Below are 22337 nucleotides of genomic sequence, written 5' to 3' on the forward strand. Positions count from 1 at the left end.
CAGTGGGGTCTCCACTACAATACACCTTTTCGTAGAGTATCTTCCTAGAGTGGACAGTGACTTGACCGACCTGCTCAGCAGGATGCATCAACAAGTCCACAAATGGGAACTCAACACGCAAGTCCTACTCCAGTACTTCCAGCTCTGGGGCACCCAACAGATAGACCTGTTCACCACTCCTGAAAACTAAAAATGGCCAAACTTCACCTCATTGTGCCCATACCTACAGTTAAATGCACCTTGGATCAGCTGGTCAGGGAACTTTGAAGCAGTGGGAGAGGTGGAAAAGTGGAGGCAGTTTGTGGTTCAAAAGATGCAGCAAACATCTCTAACACTTATCCTGGTAGTACCTATGTAGGCCAGACAGCGTGCTACTTGACACTCCTCGAGATGGCCATCAGGCCACATGAGAAGCTTCCCAACAGGCTGAACATTCTTGCACGTAACCAAGACCAGCTCAGGCACCCAGTCCCCAGGCAGCTCAATCTAGCAATCCTGCACCTAAGGTCTTAGAGGTTGGCTACCTATGCCACCTGCAGGAATTCATGGACCTCCTGCGTGAGTTTCCTAGACCTACCATGCAGGCTTGCAATGCTGAAAATAGAAGATATATGTCCACTATTTCATCTCCAAACATGTGGACACTCTTAAACCTAGCATCCAGCACATTATTTATTATTCTCTCTATCTGCAAATATCAGGCCTTCGCTTCTATATGGTTGCGTCTAGCTGCCATGGCCAAATACATGCAAAACAGAGAACACTCCTCTCTCTTTCACATGCTAATTAACAAAGCCTTTATGGAGGGCCTGAAAAGGATCATCAGTCTGAGTATCCCCCGAATTGAACCTTACCATGGTTCTTACCATATGCATGGGTCCCTCTTTTAAGCCCTTGCATTCCTGCTGCTTGCTATTTCTCTCCTGGAAAGTACTTTTCCTCATAGTCATAACATCTCCTAGACATGTCAGAGAATCGTTGGTACTTGCACCACAGGAATCCTTAATTCAGGTCCACAGAGACAAGGGTATTCTCAGAACCAACCCAAAGATCCTCCCAAAGTGGTTTCTCCTTTCCAACTCAACCAGCCGATAGAGCTTGTATTCCTCAACCATACATAAAGGTGAGACCACTTCACACTCTAGATATTAAACATGCTCATGTCTGCTACATCATTGCACTAAGTCCTTCCACAGGTCCAACCAGCTATTTGTAGCCTTTGCAAAACTTTGCAAAAACTAACCTATTTTCAAGGCTAGTATTGCCAGATAGATAGTTCAGTAAGTCAAACCAGCTACCATAAAGCCAAAGGAGTCCTCCCTGTAACCCCCAGAATGCACTCTTCACATAATAAAGCAGCAATGCTGGCCTTCCTTGGTAACATCCTGCTACCTGACATATTTAAGGTAGCCATGCAGTCAACGCCACACACTTTCACTAAATACATGCTCTGAACTGAAAATGTTACCCTGCAAGCATCTCCTTGTAGAGTGTGGTTCTGTAGATTCACATGGCGCCCCCATTCCTAGAAGCATGTGGCTCTACTTGCAGAGCCCCTTTTTGTATCACTTCATTTACTTCTACAAAACACATAGTGCTTCGTACTTTCGCTTGCCACCCCATATTTACTCTCACCCACTTTTCAAAAAACAGTCTAACATGGAGTCAGTGCTCATGTGCATAGCCAACTAATGGTGAAGTCACAGTGCTTCCCATGAGTGGAAAGTCTTTCTTTGAAGGAAAACAACTTGCAAATGTCTGAGCTAAACACTAGATGGCCCGGAATATGCATAGCATGTGAATCTACAGCACTATACACTAAAAACAGATGCTTTCCTTTCTTATGTATGGTCTACTTTTATTGTGTTGTTTTTTTAGCACTAAGATTTTGTCAATAATTGATATGCCCGTACTAAACAGATGTATTATGTTACCTCACATGCCATTACAACACATGCCTTTATCATGCAGGTAATATAATGCATTGACCTTTACATCTTGTGGCATTCCATCTTGGACCTTTACCATGCATTTTTGTGTATGTCTATATATAACAAACATATATTTCCACTACAGTTACAGCATTTGAGCTTCCACCTTCCTTGGTAGAACAACATTGTTTGCTCAGTGATTGAACAGCCAAACCTGCATTTTTTTTGGCTTCGATTTAATCTGCTTTGAGGAAACTTAGCTAACTTGCAAACGTGAGTTTTCTGATTACACAGTAGATTACAATCATGCAATTTTCTCTAGAACGGGTAACGAGTGGGGTGAGTGGTACAGCAATTTTACTAGATACAAAATGTTGGTTGCAATTGTGAACATGCTAATGAACTAAAATCTATGACTGCTTTTTATGGTTTTATATACACACACTTAATAGTAAAGGAAATCGTAGACGTAAAAGTTTAACACACACACAATGTAATTTGTTATAAAAGCAGAGGATATGCTATTCCTATGTAGTTCAACGGAATGCACTTAAATAAGTTAACACATTATTGTTCTAAACTTTCTACCTTGGTCAAGTGGCTCATTGCACTTTGGCGATGCGGGAAGGGAGAAAACGGAAACATTGCTCTCACAGAGAGGGAGTTGCAGGTATACCTTAGGATGGAAAAGAGATGGAGAGACAGGAACGTGGTGAGAGCCTGAAAACCCCACAGTCCTAGCCGGCCCCCCACTTCTTGCATGAGCTGGCATTGCTCCTAAAATCAGGGAGCTTCTTCAAAAAGCAGTTCCCTGCTTCTGGGAGCAATGTTTTCATCTGTTTCCCTGCACGCATATTTGCCTCCAAGGAAACAGATGGAAACTCAGCTTTCTGCAAGTGAGAGCTGTTTGACAGCTCTCACTTGCAGAAAGCTGAGTTTGTTTGCCTTTGCTTGGTGGGAGCTGCCAGTTCCCAACAAGTAGACGCAAACGGCTATGGGGTGGGCACCCCAGGACATAGAAGGAGCAGGACCTTGGGGGTGGTGGTCCCCAGAGCCATAATTGGCTGTAGGATGGGGACCAGCAGCCCCCCTGCAATGAGAATTGCCCCGGGGCTGCGGAGGGGATGAGAGGCCCCCCTGCCTTATATTTGTTTAAAACCCCAGGGAGGTGGCAGTCCCTGGGACAGCAGGGGGGTGTGGCCCACCCTGCATCATACTAGTTTGAAGCCCCAGGGAGGTGGTCGTCGACTGAGCAGCCCCCCTGCATTTGATTTCTACTTCTGCCCCTGGGAGGTGGTGGTTCCCGGGACTGCAGGGGGGGCCACATAGCCCCCCCACATCATATCAGTTTAAAGCCCTGGGAGTTGGCGGTCCCTTGGGCTGCAGGGGGGCCAAGCAGCCCCCCTACCTTATATTTGTTTAAAGCCCCAGGGAGCTGGTCGGGGCTTCAGGGGCTAGGGGCGGAGTAGCCCCCCCGCATTTGATTTCTACTTCTGCCCCAGGGAGGTGGTGGTCCCCAGGACTGGAGGGGGAGCACATGTGCCCCACTGCATCCATTTTGTCAAAAGCCAAGGGGAGTGGCAGTCCCCGGGGCTGCAGGAAGGGGGGCAGTGGACCCGCATTAAAAATGTTATTGCTCCAGGACCTGGCCCACCCGGAGGCTGGTTACAAAACAAGCGCAGGAGCCCACACTTTTTTTTTTCATTTTTTCATTTTCGGTAGATCTGTGCCACATATAAAAAGAAAAAAAAATGTTTTTTGTCAGGGGGTAGTCCCTCTGGACTGCAGCACCAGAGCTAAGGGGTCAGGGTGACTCTACCCTGGACCCTTTTCTTATTTTTAATTATTTTTTTTACTTTTTTCTCTGGGACTCTATCCCAGCATGGCTGCCTTCCTTGTTGTAGTGTTGCCAGCCAATCAGATCTCCGCACTAGATTGGTAGGGTTCCCGTAGCCTTCGTGTCCCTATATAATGAAATTTTGATTTTCTTTGATTTCTCAAAAGCTACTGAACTGATTTACACCAAATAATGAAAAGGTTGCTTTGTGGACCAATAGCTAACTTTCTGCCAAATTTGGTGTAATTCCATCCAGTGGTTATGGCAATGTTGCTGTTCGAAAACCCTATTGAAAAATGCATGAAGAAAAGCGTTTTGGGACACCACCTTTTTCTCGGCCCCCCCCCCACTTGTTGGAGTACCCCAAAACTTTCCAGACAGCAGCTGATGTTTGTGACTCTCTCTACTGAGGTGGCATACAGCAGCCTTAGCCACGTAAGAAGATCTTAAAGGTTGGTTAAATAAAGATTGGAATAGTGTAGACCCATTTAGCGTTTGGAAATTGTTTGGCGTGGGGAAGGAAGCCATTGGTCTGGTAATGCACAAAACATGGCGAAGGACTTTGCACAATTCTAGGTCTTCATACCAAGGTGAAGGAGGAACTTAAATTGTATTAGCCACAAGGATAATCAAAATACCTGGATCGCAGATCACAAGGTACCTGTCCTGGTAATCATTTACACTGGCACCAATGAGTTGAGTTCTGGAGCAGAAGTGAGGTCGCTAACCCTCACTTGATTGATGACCACTGCCTATTCTTAGAAAAAATAATAATAATAATACTGGCTGCATTAAAAAAAAAAAAAAAAAAATGCTTTGTCCTCAGCAGGCCACCGTACCTGTGATTGCTGCCATTCACAAATGGGTCATAATTTGCGATCTGCCTCATGAATATTGATGAGGCAGGTCCCTTGCGACCCATTAGCAAATCATAAACAGTGTGGTTGACGCTAATATACATTTTGTTGTGCAGCTCAGAATTTGCAATTCGGAAAAAATCACAACTTGCGAGCCGCAAAACAAAATGGTGGTACGTCTGGCCCTCTGTGCAGTCCAGTTGATGTTACACCAAGGGTGATATTGTATCTCAGTGTGTTGCATGCTTTTATTATTTCATTTCTTAAATGCTAAGTTTGCAGTGCATATGGCAGTGCCCCAATGCAAGCTTTTGAACTAAAAAAAAAATTGGATCCAGCATTAGGAGGCACGCTAAGAGGCATTTTGCACAAAAGCATGGCATAAATAGCCTTTGTGCATTTATGTGCCTTCATAAGTGTGCTTAACAACTTTTCTTAGACTTTTCTGAAACTTACTTGATTTACAGTTTGGTCTACAACCACAATATTTGTTATGTTGATCCCATCCATTAAATCAAACCATTGTTCCATCTTGGTAACTCCAAGTTGTCAATAATGGGGAGGGGTCAGGAATCTATATAATGACACATTTACAGCAACTTTGATTATATATGTAATTGAAAACCTCCATTAGTTGATTTGTTTAATATTGTATTGTTTCTGTTAAAACAATGTTTCAGAACATGTTTTCATGCTGACTTTAACATTTCCTTGAAAACATTCCTGAATTTGCTTCTAGGCGAACCGATTAACAATTTGATTAATAATAGATTGTGATTTCATTTTGCAGCTCGATTTACAACCTCAAGGGAAGGTGTTAATGTCTGTGCAGTACTTCTTAGAAGATACAGGTAGGAGCAAATTTGTCTAACTGTCTTATTGTTCCCACCAAATAATTTATTGTATTACACTAATTTCGCTTCTGGCATTTGAGAGTTTGTCTAGAGATGATTCGAATTGGGAAGGCAATTTTCTGGTGGTCTTTTCAAGATCTTTGGCTCTATTGAAGTTCACAACCTTCGATTTTTGTCCTCAGTACTCATGTGCTGAATTGAAAGGTAGCTGTTCAAAGTCCCATCAGACGTTGTTGTAGTGACTTAAGTTGTTTTATTTGACAAGTTAGTTAACCGTAGTGCAGAGTATTTACTTGTGTGTGAAAAGGAGCTTTAGTATTGTTTAGGTGAAAAAATATTTTGTTTCAGTTTCTACATGGAATGCACTATTAACAAAGTAAAAAAAAATCCCATATCTGTTTAACATGTTAGCATTTAGGAAAGCTAATAATAACAAAAGTGTCCATTTCAACATGATATTTATACTTCAGAGAGGGATCTCATTTTTAACGAGCCTCTTATCTTAATCTGAAGAAATATGCTTGTCTCTTATCTAATGTTTGGTATAAACCAACTTTTAAAATTTACACCAACAAATATTTTTAGACCAATTTCTCTATGTAACATTCTTAGTGTTTGAAAGGTTTTTCATACTTTTGTGAGTCTAATGGCTTGTGCAACTGGAATTCTCTGTGGTTACCAACCTGTGATCCGGGGACCCCTGGGGGTCCGTGAAGCCTCCTCAAGGGGTCTGTGACTGCTTAGAAAATTAAATAATATTAAAAGATTAGGTCCCCAGCTTTCAGTAATGACCCCCTGGGGGGGTGGGAGGGAATCCCCGGATTTCAACAATGTTTCAGTGGGGGTCCCCGGGTCCAGCATTGATAAAGTGGGGGTCCACAGAAGTCAAAAGGTTGGGAACCACTGCTCTGTAGGATTTCCTTCTACTTTCTTCAACTTGCTTTTTGTGCTCCTTGACTTCAACTTCTACGGAGGCATGCTGCCTCTGTACTTGCTTCCGTCCTCATGTTCTGCTGTAAGAAGAAAAGATGTCTCCTCGCTTTAAGAACACAGTGGTAAAACGTGGGGTCTAACACTTCAGGGTCGCTTGGATGTATCTGAGGACCTATTTTTTAAATTAAATGTTTACATAGTAGAAGTGACCAGTGTGTTGCATTTAAAGCCCTATTTACATCTCTTGAAAGATCTGATGTAATTTAATAACTTCAGTATTGGATTGAGAGAGGGAGATAGCCATAGCAGAAACACCCAGTGTGACTGCATTGTTACGAAGTATAAGCAAGTGGTCCAGCAGCAGCAAGCATTGATTGTGGCAATATCTCTGTATGCAGCATGTAATTTGCCATGGTCTGTGTCCACTCCCCCCATCCTCCTTACATATTGCCTTTTGGGGCGGATTCATGGAGTTGGCACAGCGGAGGGGGAGACGCTGGAGGGACGGAAGTGGTGCATACTTCTGGTAAACAACAAGAGTTCTGTTTGGGATTCTATTAACGCTAATGTGATGAGAGAGGCTAACCATTAACTTGCACCTCCTTGGGATTAAGTACACAAGGATTTCATTGGTTAATTGTTCAACCATTATTTTTCCACATTTTTTTAATTTCAGTGTGCTCGTACTTCTGCTTAGAGATTTTGGATACTCAGAAAATCTCTCCTCCTTCTGTCCCTGCTTTTTTTTTTTCGTGAAGCCAAGATGTCTTGTCTTTGTCTGCTGGAGAGAAAAGAGGCCACTCACACACAAGAAGGAGAAACTGAGAATATATCCAGAACATCTAATAAACTCTCATCTATCAGTGGCTGCCAAGATGCACCTTCCACCAAATGAAGATATTTGTTTTTCGTTCATCAACCCCACCACAGTAACTCCACCTGTCTATCTCAGCCAATGGAGCCTCCTCTCAGGGCTTGAGAATGACCCAACAGGTTAACTTTAGTCATCAAAAAAGAGCTTAGGAGGCAACATGTCTCACTGGACTAACTCACCAACTCTATCTGACCAACCACGTGCCCTTACAAGTCAGTCACACACAAAAAAAAAACGCTATGGAATCAAATTATTCCAATTCACAAAGCTTTTTTCCCCCAGATATGTGTTAGTGCGCTTTGGTAGAAAATGGGTACGTTTTCACAAAAAATTGCCTGTTGCGTTGTGAATGGGCCAGGGTATGAGGCAGTGCCGATCGGTGTATATCTCTCCTTAATAGAGGCATGCATCTATCTAACTATGCCTACCGCCACTCAATTCTCTCGGACCTCATCAAATGATAAAAAAAATGCCCTAGTGCTCATACTAGACATGATCTCCACCACTATAAATGATATCCCTCATTTAATTTAGTTGTAGAAGAGAATCCCTTTGCATTTCCTTGCACTAGGAGGAGATATGTTCCAGTGGCTGTAACTTCAGACTTGAGAACCTGTGTATCTCAGTTTTAATTCCGGCTTCAGCACTTGACTGAAAATGTTTGTGATTGTGGAAAAATAGCTTAACCTCCCTCGTCTAATATTTTAAATTGGGGAAATGTCGTGCAATTTTAAATATGTAACATGCAATAAAATGAATACGTTGAAATCCGCTCTTGATGTCTCCCATCACACTGGTTAATGTAGAGCGCTCTTTTGCTCACCAGCGAGGTTTGCGCAGTATACACACTAACACATACATTCATGCAAGCTATGGGTCACACTGTCCATGATCCACAGGGGGCTTGTTAACATCAGTGGCCCCATCCGCCGCCTCTGCGTGATTCATAGGAGATAAAGGGCCTGATTACGACCTTGGCGGATGGGATACTTCGCCACAAACGAGACGGATATCCAGCCTGCCATTTTACAAGTTCCATATGATATAATGGACCTTGTAATACGGTGGCCAGGATATCCGTCACTTTTGTGACGGTGTATTCTATCCGCCAAGGTCGTAATCAGACCCAAAGATTAGTAAAGCAATGGTGAGCACCTACTGCTTTACCGTACTAGTCTTGAAATAGCATCACTTGCGCTTTCATCCCAGACCTCCCGCACTATATTTTTTTGGTGAATTGGCACCTCGGGGGCAAAACAAAGGCTCTTGCTCATCTTGGAGGAGGTAATACTCCTCACATATATGATAGCATTTTTGTGATTAGGGCTTTGGTGATTTTTCAGACTCTCTACTTGTTCGCTTATAGGAGCAGGAGCGTAGCTTTGTCAGTAAATTTGGGGGGTGTGAGCTTCAGATTTTCAGCAATCACGCTGGCATATATTTTTAAAATACAATATGCGACTAGCAGGTTGCATTAGGCGGGCATAGGGGGTGTGGAAAGAGAGAGGAGTGTGGATTGGTAGGTGTACTAAGTGAGGGAAAACTTAATATTTTGTAAAAAAAAAAAAAAAAAACATTTCTTAGGATTTTCAAAACAGAGCGGGGGAGAAAGTGTGTGTACGTTTTTGTCTGTGTGTGTGTATACAAAGTGCTGCTGAAATCTAACTGGGATCTCACCATACCCGATTAAAAGCCCCTGCACCCAACTATTTGTCCAAAAAATGCATTTATTAGGGGGGTGCAACACCCCAAAGACCACCCCGAAGCTTCGCCCCTGTATAGGAGATCCGTAAGATCCTATGTTAATGGATGCTCCATTGACATTTATTATGAACCTGATTTTCTTCAAATTTGTGATGGTACTCATATGATATCTTCATAGCTGCCAAGGTTTCATATTGCTATGTGTGACATTTTCATAATTTCAGTGTAAGAATGAGTGACATTTCAATGACTACAAGTGACACTTTATTTTAAGCAAAATCAAGCGATGAGGACGAGGGAACCATATAAAAATCGTAACATATAGAGAATCCTATACCTCCCTTTGTACAACAGGGCCACCTTGTGGCCTTTGATAAACGCTACTCGGAGCTTACCTAGCAAAGTGGAAACTGGAACAAGAAGGTTTTACCGCACTTCTTGCACTAATGCGGGGAAATGACCGGAAATGCGTTATTCTAACGCGCGATGTGCTACACTTGGCAGGGCTGTGCCTTTGTTTGGGCCTTACCTTCTTTATTCTTTTAAAATGCATGGATTCTCTACTTATTGCATGATCTTTACGCCCTTTGTGTCTCCCTCATTGTAGTTCACAGCGTTCGGATCCCACGTAAACACCTCTGGCAAGCGCCCCTATCTCGTTCACAAATGCATTTTCCTGGCAGAACTCTTCTGCCTCTGTTGTTTTTCAGCCTTCACTCCCACTCTTTGGATGTATCTGGTCCCGTCACTGAAAAGTGTTTGGCGTCCTAAGAAAATTTCAGAAACTCATAAGAATATTTCTGTTTACTTCTGCGAATGTCCGGGTTTCTGTTCCCTTCCTTGTAGCACTATGAAATGATCACGGGTAAAAGTGCGTTTTGTACATAGCAAAATATTCAAACATAATACTTGAGATTACCTCACTCATTTAAAGGGGAACACGAAGATGCTTTGAAAGAGTCCCTCGCGTGCCTGTGTGCCGTTCCCATGGTAACATTGATGGCTGACCCGCAGCCGCTGGAGAGCACGCCCTGCTGGTTTGGGAGGTTACGTCATCTGGTGCTGTATCCGCGTGGCTGCGGAGTTTTAAAGCGCTACGAGCCGTCTGACTCATTAGCAGTTCTCACTTACATTTTTAAGTAGAAAGCATTGCAAAAGTTTCTCATTATATAGTGAAATACAATGCTGAATTCACACACCCACATTTTTGGCAATATCAATAAGTCTTGAAGTTTCCCAGCGAACACCAGGACTTAAGCAGTTAATTATATTTAAAAGGAAGCGCTCAAGCCCATTCCAGACGATTGCCCCGACACGTGCTCTAACCATTACAAAACGAATAAAAAAAGCCTTCTGCAAGTGGGCTATTAATACGCACAAGAAAGAAGAGTAGCTCAGCTGCAGAAAAATGTCCAGCCTTTGTATGTTTTCAAAACCCTTTGGTTTCGAACACTTATTTTCATTTATTCATTTGCAATTTTATAAAATCTCCTTCTTGAGTGCTGCAGTAAGGAGGTCCACAGCTATACTCGAAATTGCACGTGTGTGTTCAGGGTGACATTTTTGTGTTCCTGCATGTTCATAGTAAAAGAAGTGAAGTGCAGTAACATATCCGGTTACAGTCTGTGCTCTTTTAAATATTACATTTTTCTGCGGCTTCAGGTAATTTACTACTTCGTTTACACTGCACAGAACCCACATCTGTAAGATATATCTGAATATTTTATTTTGTTTGACGGACACAGCTTCCCCTTATAAAAAAAAAAAAAAAATCTATTCTGATTTTGTAATGGACGTTTGTGGATGCGAAGTCATTTGGAGGGGGTGTTGATTTCCAAAGTGTGCGTGTGCCCTTCACAGCACTTTGAGACTAGGTGCCATTGACTTATTTACTGATTTCAAACGTATGATTTGCTGATGGGTAAAATGAAAATTTGGTTATTCTGTAACCGTGCTATATTATATGTTACTGTTCTATCGAAAGTAATAAAATTAGTTTTAGAAAAGTACTTCTGGAGAAAATAGCAGATTTCTGGTAGCAGGTTTGGTTTTATTAGGTTGGGGCAATTCCTCTATAATCCTTCCTTGAGTCTAGGAGCACGGTGCATGTTGGTCTTGGGCCTTCTAAGGGGATTCCCCTGAAACTTTTCGCTTTTTTTTTCTCCCAGTTTTTGCTAACTCCGTGCGTGGTTTTCTGACTCTGGGCTCTTTCGCACTGTATCGCAGGGGGAAAGTGTATGTGCCCTTCCTACTCATGCCAAGAAGAGGCGCTTACTTGATTGGTTGAGGTGCCGTACTCAGGAGTGCCCTGTAAAAATGTACACCACATACGTGGGGTGGGTATGGCCCTGGCCACTAGTGGGACGTTGCACTGAGAGTGCCACCCTCCAGGGTAGACTGACCAACATGTCTTAGGCCTGGTAGTGCAGGCATGTGGAAGCGCAGGTGTGCTTACGCTCAGGCTGGCATCTTCCCCATTGGGGCCAGCCATGAGTAGTCCTATTGCTACTCCTGGAGCACCACCCACAGGGCGGAGCATATGGTAGGCAGAAGGCAGGATAGGTACACAAGGGGGTCCCATGCCCTTGTAGGGAAGAACCTCCACGTCGGTTTCCCTACCAAGGAGATTGTCTCTTCCTTGATGCTGATCTTCTGTGAGTGGCCGTAGGGCCCTGGGCACTTTCTCACTGTCAGTACTGTATGAAAGTGCTAGCGCTCCCTCCCTACATAAGTTATGTGCACACTTGCATATTGGTGTTTTCATGTATATACTGAGCCTAGCGTGGCCGACCAGTATGGGCACACTTGCACATTGGTGTTTTTGTGTATATGTTGAGCCTGGCATGACTGCCTATATGCGCACACTTGCACATTGGCGTTTCCATGTATGTACTGGGCTTGGCTTGCCTATATGTGTACACTGGCACATTAATCTTCATGTGTATACTGAGGCTAGCATGGCCTGCCAGTATGTGCACACTTGCACATTGGTGTTTTCATTGGTACACTAAGCCTGGCACAAGTTACCAGTATGTGCACCCTTGCACATAAGGGGTTTTATATATGTACTGAGCCTGACACAACAGGCCTGTATGGGTGCATTTGCACCCTTGGGGTGTTCTCAAAGTTTGTGTCCCACCTGCCTCTGCAGGCTTTTGAATGCGCCAGGGCACATGTGCCCATAGACTGAAGAATGCCCATGTGTGTTTTCACTGCCATTGAGAGCTGCTCTGCCCATAGGTTAATATGGGGGAATGTTTATAATTAATCCTAGCTTCAATAGTGGATTGCAGGGGAGCAGCCTCATCATGGTTACTATCATTAGATTCCCAATGACAAACCCTTTCCAGTGGTAAGGGTGGTTTTGTCAGTAACACCTTGGAAATGTCACTTTTAGAAAGTTGGCATTTCCATGTTCGAAAATACCTTTGTGTGCCTTTTCAATTTAAGCTTCATTTCACTGGGAGCTGGGGAAAACACATCTGTGCATTCCCCAGCAATGGCTATAAAACTTGGAAAACTGAAACAACAGACCTCTGCCATCTGAGGGTCTGGCTGGATAGATTGGAGGGAGAGATTTTGACACTTGGCCTCTGGGAGCCAAATCATGGCCCCACTAAAGATAAGATCTACGTTCCAGGGCTCCATGGCAGACAGGACTGAAATTTAGGGGAGACAGCTGTGGTTCAAAGGAGAGGGGGACCACACTTCAGCAATTTAGAAATACACTTGCAGGAGTGCAGAATGGAGTCCCCATACTGCATGGTGCACACTGCCAGAGGAATGTGTTGTGCACAGGAGTATTTACTGTCCTGGGAAGGGATCGTGCACCCTTCCTGCATCGTGGCTGGCCTGGGCATACTACTTGCTGTAGTGTGACTATCTGAAGTGTGCTCTCCAAGGACCTGTTGGCTTGCCACCTGTTCTGTGTGGAGGTCTCAGGGACATCATAGATCTTATGCAGGAGACCTACACTGTCTACTGTTTCATCTGGAGACCTGTGCCCTCATACACCTCTATGTCATCTGCTGGACTCCACCTGGTAGCAGCCGTGTGAGCGATGAACTAAGCATTGGACCAGGGTACTGGATTTGTCTGGTTTGGGGCCTGCCAAAGACAGCCCGCATTCAAGGAGTGTGGCCCTTCATTGTGGGGCCACGTCACTCATGAGCGTTTGGTACTGAATGGATTACTGGTTGTGGGACCCTGTGTGACCCTCTGTTGTTGAGTGTGCCACATTTCTCTTGCGCAACAACCGACTGCACGCTCATTGTGTGTGGTGTCCATGTCACTGGTTACAACCTAGGGAGGCCCTGCATTGAGCACTTTGCATCTGTATTCTGAATAGTCGGGTGTGACTCAAGTAATCGCGCACCAGACCATGTGCAGTAGAGCACGGAATTTGGTAAACTGTGTGCAACTTGGACTCCTGTGGATGTCCAAGTCATCGCTCCCAAGACGTTATGCCCCCTGTCCTGTGAGGTGCCGAATTGGTAGCTGTCTGTAAAGTGGAGTGTTTGGCTTGGCTGGGCGCCACTGCAAACAGTGTGCCCCAAGGCTACCCTCCCCAAGCGTGTTGCAGACCGGGCCCACTCCGGAAAACCGGTGTGGAGAACCCTGAGTGAACTTCCAGAGTAGGTACCAAACCTCCCTTTGCTGACTGTTGCCTGATCAGCCATTCTTTCCTTCTTCCCCCATACCTTTGACCTGGGATGTTGACTAATTGTAAACACTGGCTGCAAGTGGCTTAGTATCCAGGAAAAGGTTGCTTCATTTCTGACTCTCAGGGGGTGGGAATTGGTTGGAGAGTGGAGGAAGGTTTGGGTCTAAGAGGGGTCTGCAAACTCATTTACACCTCACCTGCCAGTGGTCAGAGCACAGCATTAAGTTGCTGCAAGCGAGTGTGTGTGAGTGCATGTAGGCAATCATGGTTACTTGTGGCACCGCGTAGCGGTGCAGAATGAGTGTGTGGGAGTGAGAGTCTGAGCTTGATTTTACTGTACTGCAACATTGCCGTGCACATTGTTTACTGTTGTGGTTGACATTGACATTTACTGGTGCGATCTAGGCCACAGAGCTAATTCAAAAGTGTTCTAGTCTCTGTATGTATACTTTTCTGCTACCGTTGGGAACCAGGGTGCATCCTACAACTGTTTTACATTGAATTGGGGTGATCGTCGGGGTGGGTATCGTGCTGCCAATGTGGTAGTAACATATGTGGCTGCGGGGAGGGAAAGCATTACTTCTCTCACATGTACGTATTGCTGAGTTCATATTAACACTGTTGGACCTCATACTGTTAGTGATATTTCTTTATGCCCAGATTTACATGATGTTCATGTGATGTTATTTCATGTGTGTGCTGAATACAAATTCTATTTACATACACTTTGTGTGAAGTCTTGTATGTGACGCTCAGTGTACTCATTGTGTGGTTGTGCTGTGCCAATACTTTACACATTGCCTCAGTGATAAGCCTGACTGCTCTGTGCCAAGCTACCCAAGGGTGGCTGCAGGTTATACAGTTAGTGTAATCACCCGCCTCTGATGGGAGTTGTAGGTTCTGCCTGGCAAGGGCCTCGTCTCAGACAACCGGAAAGTGCAGCCTCCAACAGTGCACAACCTACTTAAATGCCTCTATTGTTCATTTGTCCTTTAGGTTACTTCTGGGGAAGATGCTAGGCTCCTGCGACTTCAGAGATTTCCTGTAGCAGGCTATGTTCCGTGAGGGTAGGACAATTCTTATGTACTTCTCCTTTAAGTCCAGGAGCATGGTGCACAACACACCTGCGTACCTCTGGTATTCATTTGTTCGTCAAGCTACTTCTGGAGAAGATGCTGGGTGACTGGGACTTGGTGGCTTCCCTGTGACAGACTTTGTCCCGAGTGGGTAGGACAATGCTTATATACTCCTCACCTAAGTGTATAAGCATGGTGCACAACAGACTTGCTTACTGCTATGGTTCATTTGTCTTTCTTCTGAGGAAGACTTGACTGTTTTGTTGGGCACAACCTTGCCTCCCTCCCGCTCTCCAGAAGCAGAGGACAAGAAACAGATGCTGCGGGTATAAAGAAAAATGCTGGACCGACTACAGCTAGTTGGACGGTTGACAAAACCCAAGCAAAGAATGTATATAGCAGCATACATGACTACGGGACATTAAAGATGGAAACGCCAAGTGTTCGGAATGCACGGGCAGAATTTGGAAAGAGCTCAGCATGGTCATTTTGTATTTTTGTTGGGAAAGGTGATAACTGGGAACTGGACAGTGCACGCTTTCCCAACAGATAACATGGCACTGGGAGGTAATTATTTAATTAGGCAATCTACAAAACACGGAAAACGTACAAATGTTGAGAGATCTAAGGAACTAGAACATAAAGGGAAGAAGGAGAGTGTAAGAATCTCTGTAATGAAGCCTGAAAATGTTTTTTTAGAAAGTTTCCTGCTTACAAATATCGGCATGTGTGCATGCACTGGAACCAGTGCACAGTGTCCGTTGTGCACATTAATTGAAAAGACAGGATGCTGATGAAACCATTTTACTTGTCTTGTTTCCTGCCTTTGCTATAAGGTGTGCGTGACTAGAAATCCCTGAAAGATCCTCTCGCGCCAGAGTATCTAGGTCCCTTCTATCATTAATATTTAATTGCTGCCCTTCTTGCAACAGCTCGCACGAGAGCACATTAGTCCGCTTTTCTTTGCAGCGGACAGCCCGTTTTAACACCTTACCAAGGAAGTTGCAGATGAACACGAGTGTGATATTTTGCGGCTTCCAATTTCTTGTTCATCTACGAGAAAGAAAACCACCATGTCCAATTTAAGATGTCGCTTTTAAGCAGAGACAGGTTTTTGAACACTAAATTTGACCAGTTTGCTAAAAAAAATAATAATAAAGGTATTAGTTTCTGCTGTTCAAAATATTAAATGCAAATTGACATATTTTCTTTATATTACCTAAGGAAAAAAAAAAGAGTATCGTACAAAGTAGGTTTTCGAACAGAAAGACTAGCAATAAAATGGGTTTTCCCTACATGTCTCTAAAAGGACATACACAGCACTTATTTCTGAAACAAGTTGGAGCAGGGGGCTTGAAATAGGACTTGATGATGTGGTCTCCCCAGAAATTTAAATTTGCGATATTCGGACTCCTTACAACTTCAGACCTCAAACAAGCTGTTTATTCTGGTTTCTAGTTTGGCAGGTTCTCTGAAAAACACCGATCCAAGTTCCTTCCTTCCTGTGCTGGTGTATACGTACGTTTATTAGTTAAAAAAAACCCATTAACATCAGTTAAAACATACAGATCAAAACATATAAATAAGTAAAATTGGAAATAGGTTATCAGTCATATACGATCGTGCTAGCGCATGCAGGATGGTGCATGAAATCCATCCATACCATTCTTTGTTCTTGACGTTGGCCGGAGGACTAGGCAGCTTCTAGGCCTACCTGACGCCCCAGGGCAAACAAGCATTTGCAATGCAATCGGACTTGCATTTTCTCCAGTTAGAGCTATTGGCTTTGTAAATTCCTAACTGGACTTTTCTTGCCACATAAATTGAAAATCAAAAGTAAAATATTAGTTGACAGAAGCGAGCCGATTCAAAGCACCATGGATGCCATGAACATGCGCGCGAAGAAAAGACACAAAAGTTAAAAGAAGTTCGCTCACAGTCACATAACGGCAATCGTGCAATAATCCATTTAACAGGGTCAACCTGCAAGGCGGTAACAAAACCTCCCCAAGGAGGGACAAAAGTAAAGCATTTACCAATGATAAAGGATTTTTGAAAGGCAAGCCCACGAACGAGTGAAAGTGATGGGCATGAGGTTGGCGTGGTTAAAAACCCACAATTCTAACAACAGGTTAAAGCTCTTGCGCGCTCGACCTAAAAACAGCTTGGCCTGTACAATATAGGAGATTGTGCAAAGGGAAACAATTTAGCCAGTTCTGATTTTGCCAGCGAGTGCAAGATAGTGCATATAGTACAGTTATGCAGGCATTATTTCTCATTTGGACAACAACCATTAATACAGGATTTGCTGGGCCTACAATCGACCAACTTAGCATAAAGTATAGAAATGCTAACATTGTATTATAAAACTATCAAGCATCCGATGCAGTGTGAAAATTTGGGCAAAAAATGCCAATGTTTGGCCAAAATGACAGAGAGAATAGTGTCAAACTGGTGCTCGACCTGACAGGGTAGAAACAGCATAAAGTGCAGAAGTGCTAATATTGATGGATAAAGCTGACAGACCGCCTAAGCAGTGTGCGAATTCACGCAGAGGGTGTTAATGTTTGGCCAAGAGGACAGCTAGGGAAATGTAAAACTGGTGCTCAACCTGTCGGGATAGAAAACAGCAAAAAATTGGGGAACCTAGTAGCCCACCAGCTATAAGTACATGCAAGGGTTCTTGTCAAAAGGCTTTCCTCGCCATTCATCTTACCCCACCTGCGTCTGTGCATCAGCCTTGGCAAGTGATTTAAAAATGTTCAGGAACTGTATCAATCTAATGTTCAACATTGTGTTCCTTGGATCCATTGACTCCTCCAGTGCCGATCTACAGGACCTGATCCCTATGTTCTTGAATTCCTTTTTCAGCAAAAGTCTTCAGTGAGTGGCTAGGTTAGGTTATATGCATATGGTGTGCAGCAAGGTTTCATCTGCCTGATGACGTAGGCGGCATTTCTTATACACTCTTTGGCCATCTTCTCTCTATTTTGGAAGAAAGTCTAATGTTGGAATATCACAGAGTCTTGGTGCCAATAAACTCTTTTTTATCTTCCGGTGATAGGTGGCTTCCACGAGAGGTGACCCTCTTTGAACAGCATAGGATTTCAGCAGAACCCAACCATATGACTGATTAGACACCTTCTCTTTGTCATTCATCCAACTTTGCAATTTAATGGATTTGTTTACTGCTCTTCTGAAGATTTGATTAGATATACTGGTGTTCCATAGATCACCCAACTCGAGCATCTCAATACTTTTTGAGACTTTTTTTTTGTATTAGCCGTTCCCCTTCGGAGATTGATTTTGGACCAGACTAAATTAGCCAGTGTTCCATCGGCGGCTGACTGCAGTTTATGGCAGCTCTTGATATATGCCAAAGGCCTGGGGAGTGTCTGATTGGTCAAGGAAAACTCCAGCCTCACTTGGACAGGCAATGCCAATCTGGCTAGCTGAAATTTTTGTTTATAGGATATTATCATGATTTTATCTAGGAGATCAGCCTCAGCACCTATCATTATTTCCGATCTTTATAAAAGAGTAGGTAACAGTTTGGCCTTTATTACTGCTACCAATGGCTTCGGATTATGGCCCCAAATGGACCTTGCCAGTTGTAAAGGCATGAAAAAAGTGCCTGCGCCTTTGCCTTGATTGCCTTTCTTTGTGGTGAAAATGTAGCTCTTGCATCTATTTTTGACTCATAGATGCACATAAGCCCATGCTTCATCAGTTGTGCTTCCACCGAGATGCCACTTACGTTGATATAAAATACAGCGATCCAATGAGATCCTTTAGTTTTTTTGCAATTTATTTCTAGCTCATTATCCTCTGCTAATGCTTCGAGGTAATTCAGTAACCTCTGAAGTCCTGTTCTGGTGTTGCTAAAAAGTAGCAGATCATTAGCTTACAAGATATTTGACAGTTGTCGGCCACTCAGGCTCAGGCATGGGACATCTGACCATCCAGTTCTACAGAGAGGTCTGCAAAATATGGATTAAATAGGAGACGTGCTTGGTCACAGCCTTGTTTTAGGCCGGTTGATGTTTTCACTTCCCTTGAAAGGTGGGTACCATCTCTGATCTTTATCTTAACCCACATGACTGAATATAGCAGCCTAATTGCTCTCAGGAGTTTGGCCAGGATTTCCCATTGCTGAGGTTTGGCCCATAGCCTGTTACGCGGGACACAAATGCTGCCTTAAAGTTAACAAAACACATATAAAGGGGTGTGCCTGATTTCTTTGATCAATTGAGTGTCAGTGCCACTGGCATAAGGTTGTTTAAAGTGCCTTGACTCCTTGTGAATCCGGTTTGGTTGAATGGAAGTTTGCCAGTGTCTAGTGCTCATGTCTTCAGAACATGAAGTGCAATGTAGAGGAGAATTTAAAATCTACGATTGAGTGCAATTAAACAATAGTTACTTGGTAAAGATGCCACACCTCCTTTAAAGATTGGGTGAATTGTTGACCCTTTACAACTTTCGGGAATAACTTCTTTTATCAGAATGTGTTCAAGCATTACCGCCAGAAAAGTTGCCATCTCGGGCTGTGTTCAAAATGCACTGGTGGTAACCCATTTGGGCCAGGGTTGGGGTGCAGTCGGCCTGCGATGTTTTTTATTTTTTTAAATGAGCTTTATTTCCGCTGGTGTGTATGAAGGGTGTACCAACAACCCTGTAGCCCCTTCGCCCTTTTGGGACTGATCTAGGCTAGTTGCATCAAGGGTTCAACCTTGAAAATTAGATTTCAAATACTCGACCCAGTCACGTTCCGATGTTTGTATTATGGGCTTCTCTTAAACTTTTTCAATATTGTTGATAAGTTTCCAAATTATTTTTTTGTGTCATTTGATTTTGAGGCACGTACAATTCGGCCCACTGCATTTCCTGCTTAGATTTGTTTAAAGCCCTATATCTCTCTTTTTAGTAGACTTCTTTCTTTACTCAGGCTTTTTGGTATGTTCTTGTCCTCAGGGGTTTATCGTAGATGCCAGAGGAGCTTGACATAACTTTATTTTTATGTTGCCCAAGGTGGGCTCCCTTATTCTCTCTATGGACCCAAATGAATGAATGCTTATTAATTAATTTCCTAGCAAATGCTTCATTTACTGATATCTGGTCGGAGCCCTCTGCTGCCATGCCCTCAAGGCTGACCACAGCTTCTTCTGCCAGATCCTTGACTGAGTTTGAGTTCCACTTCAGGCGCTGCAGATTTTCGGTGTCAGTTTCTCCCTATTGGGCCACTAGAGCATTGTGTTTACATGGGGATGTGCCTACAGTGGTTACCTGTTGATGATCGTCACTCTCCTCACAGTGGGATATTTTGAAGTCCCTCACTTGCTCGTATAGTGGAAGGCTCGCCAGTTTGTTATCGAGATAGGAGACCGACTTGCCAGATGCTCTAGTCCATGCAGGGGGGACTATCACCTGGCTTTCGACTGTTCAAGACAAGTAGGCCAATTAACTTGCATATATTTACTAGTTCCTACTTAGTAACTAGTAACTAGTTACTAGTGGCTCTCCTGTCTTATCCTTTCGATTGTGAGGAGGCAAGTTTTGTACTAGGAGAAACCCAACTACTTCTGCATGCTCCTCACTTGGGTGATAAAATAGGTTGAGATTGAAGTCTCCTGAGACTAGCCAGTACAATGGATGGTATGTGTTTTTTAAAAGAAGCATACATGCTGCAAGCCTTTCTGTTGTTATGGCTTTCCTCCGTGGGGTTTCCATATACATTTACAAGGCCAAGGGACTCATGTAAATACTGGGCCCAAACATCCAGTCGTACAACCAGGAGGCATGTATCATCCATGTGGAGCTTTGTGGTCTCAACTCAAAGGGTCACCTTTCGCTATTCCAAATGTGCCGCTTTTCTCAGCCAGTTTTCTATATACTTTGTATCCAATTATTGGAATACTACCTTGGACCCAGGTCTCGAGAAGCATTATTATGTCGAAGGCTCTTAGATATTGTACAGTGGTGGGATCCTCAGCCTTTGTCAGCAACCCACCTATAATCCAGGAGCAAATGGTTAGGCCATCCCATTCACAGGTGACTGGCAATTCCACTGTTCAATCTTTACAATTCTACGCCTGAGAGAGAAATGTGGGCAGCCAGCACCAGTTATTTTGAGGTTCATGGTATCTTATTACCTTTTTCTGTTTGGAAGCCCTCTCTTCTCTATTTACTTCACTTGTTACATTGTATTGTCCTGGTGCACATTAGGTATAGCTCAAAAGAGGATAACCCCCATCTGCCCCTCTTAATACAGACGCACTGCTGGCCATCTTCTTGTCAGGTTGCTGCTCTTCTAATAGCCCCTTCCTGCGCTGTTTCCCTCTTTTGTTGTGTGTGGAAAATTCGTATTTGAAAGTCACTTAATTGACCCTTTGAGCTGAATCTGTGCAGTACCTACCCTTCCGACCCTCCAAGTTTCCCTGCATGCAGATCTGTCAGTAAGTCTTTAGATTTAGTAAAAATGTGTGAAGTTGTGGAGAAGACAGACTCGCCAAATTGGTGCTTCTGTATGACCGTGGAAGAAAGACTACCATACTGTTACTGGCCTTGACCAAACATCTGAAACTGGTGTACTTTATTTCAGTTAACGTTTTAGTTCTTGTAAATTGCAGCAAACACCCTAATCTAGAGTATTTTGGTACTAAAAACCCAAACTCACTCAATATCTCGAAGTGGACAGGCTTCAAAAGCAGCTGAAGACCTGGAGAACCCAGGTCACTAGTGACTGGAAACAAACACAACTTTAACAGTTTCTTGACTTTCGACAGGTCACTTTCTTCACATAAGTACAGTGGCATGAATTCCATTTTGCTTATGGCTTTTGCAGTAGAAAAGGGTTTATTGCCCATGGTCTTTAGATGAAACCTAGGATTCTCCAAATTAAACTTGTTTTTAGACCTTAAAGAGCAGCTAGTAGAGTACCATCAAAATCTGTGGTGTAATGCCATTCAGGAGTAAAAATACATTTATGTATCAACCACATTTATTTAGAAAGATGCACTGGCAAGCAGTATAGTGAAGCTGGGACCGATGTGACATGGGCTGTTCAAAGAAGGCCAAGTGCCCATCGTGAATCATAACTTAGAGTGAATTCTAATGCCCATAACATGTTGTTCACTTACAAATCTGAGTACGTGGAATTTTGATCAAGACCTGGAAATAGGTGAAGTCAGAGTAGAGATGTAAATTATAGAGGAACAGCAGCAACAGGTGTATTGAAGTGATACTGGAGGTTGGGTAATCACAGCTTCCAGGTAGAACTACTGGCGGGCTCTGGCAGAAGAGCTGATTTTTTTTGCAGGTTTCTACATGTACAGCAGAACGTGGAGGTGAGCTTCCTGCACGCGTCCCCAGCCGTACAGCAATGGAAAGTTAATACTAGTCAGAACAGGAGAAAAGTCCCTTAATATGTTTAGAGTGTCCTGAAAGTCATGGATGCCAGCCAGCAGTGAGCGAACATAACGGAGAAGGACTCTCAAATCCATTTTAAATTAATATATACACTGTGCTGGCCCCATTCAGGGAGTTGTTTAATTCGCTTTCATTTACAAAAAAGTGTTTATTCCTTTAGTGGTTTCATGTGGATATGTATGG

General features: G+C 43.5%; 1 protein-coding gene across 4 annotated transcripts in view; it reads left to right on the plus strand.

The window, feature by feature from the left end:
• PRKCD (protein kinase C delta) overlaps positions 1-22337 on the plus strand; it is a 315192-nt gene that overhangs the window by 202028 nt on the left and 90827 nt on the right. For all 4 annotated transcript variants that reach the window (XM_069206388.1, XM_069206389.1, XM_069206390.1 and 1 more), the window contains exon 6: positions 5416-5476. In XM_069206388.1, coding sequence (XP_069062489.1) covers positions 5416-5476 — 61 coding nt within the window. The remainder of the gene's footprint in view (positions 1-5415; positions 5477-22337) is intronic.

Source organism: Pleurodeles waltl, chromosome 9 (assembly GCF_031143425.1).
Source record: "Pleurodeles waltl isolate 20211129_DDA chromosome 9, aPleWal1.hap1.20221129, whole genome shotgun sequence".
Lineage (NCBI taxonomy): Eukaryota > Metazoa > Chordata > Amphibia > Caudata > Salamandridae > Pleurodeles > Pleurodeles waltl.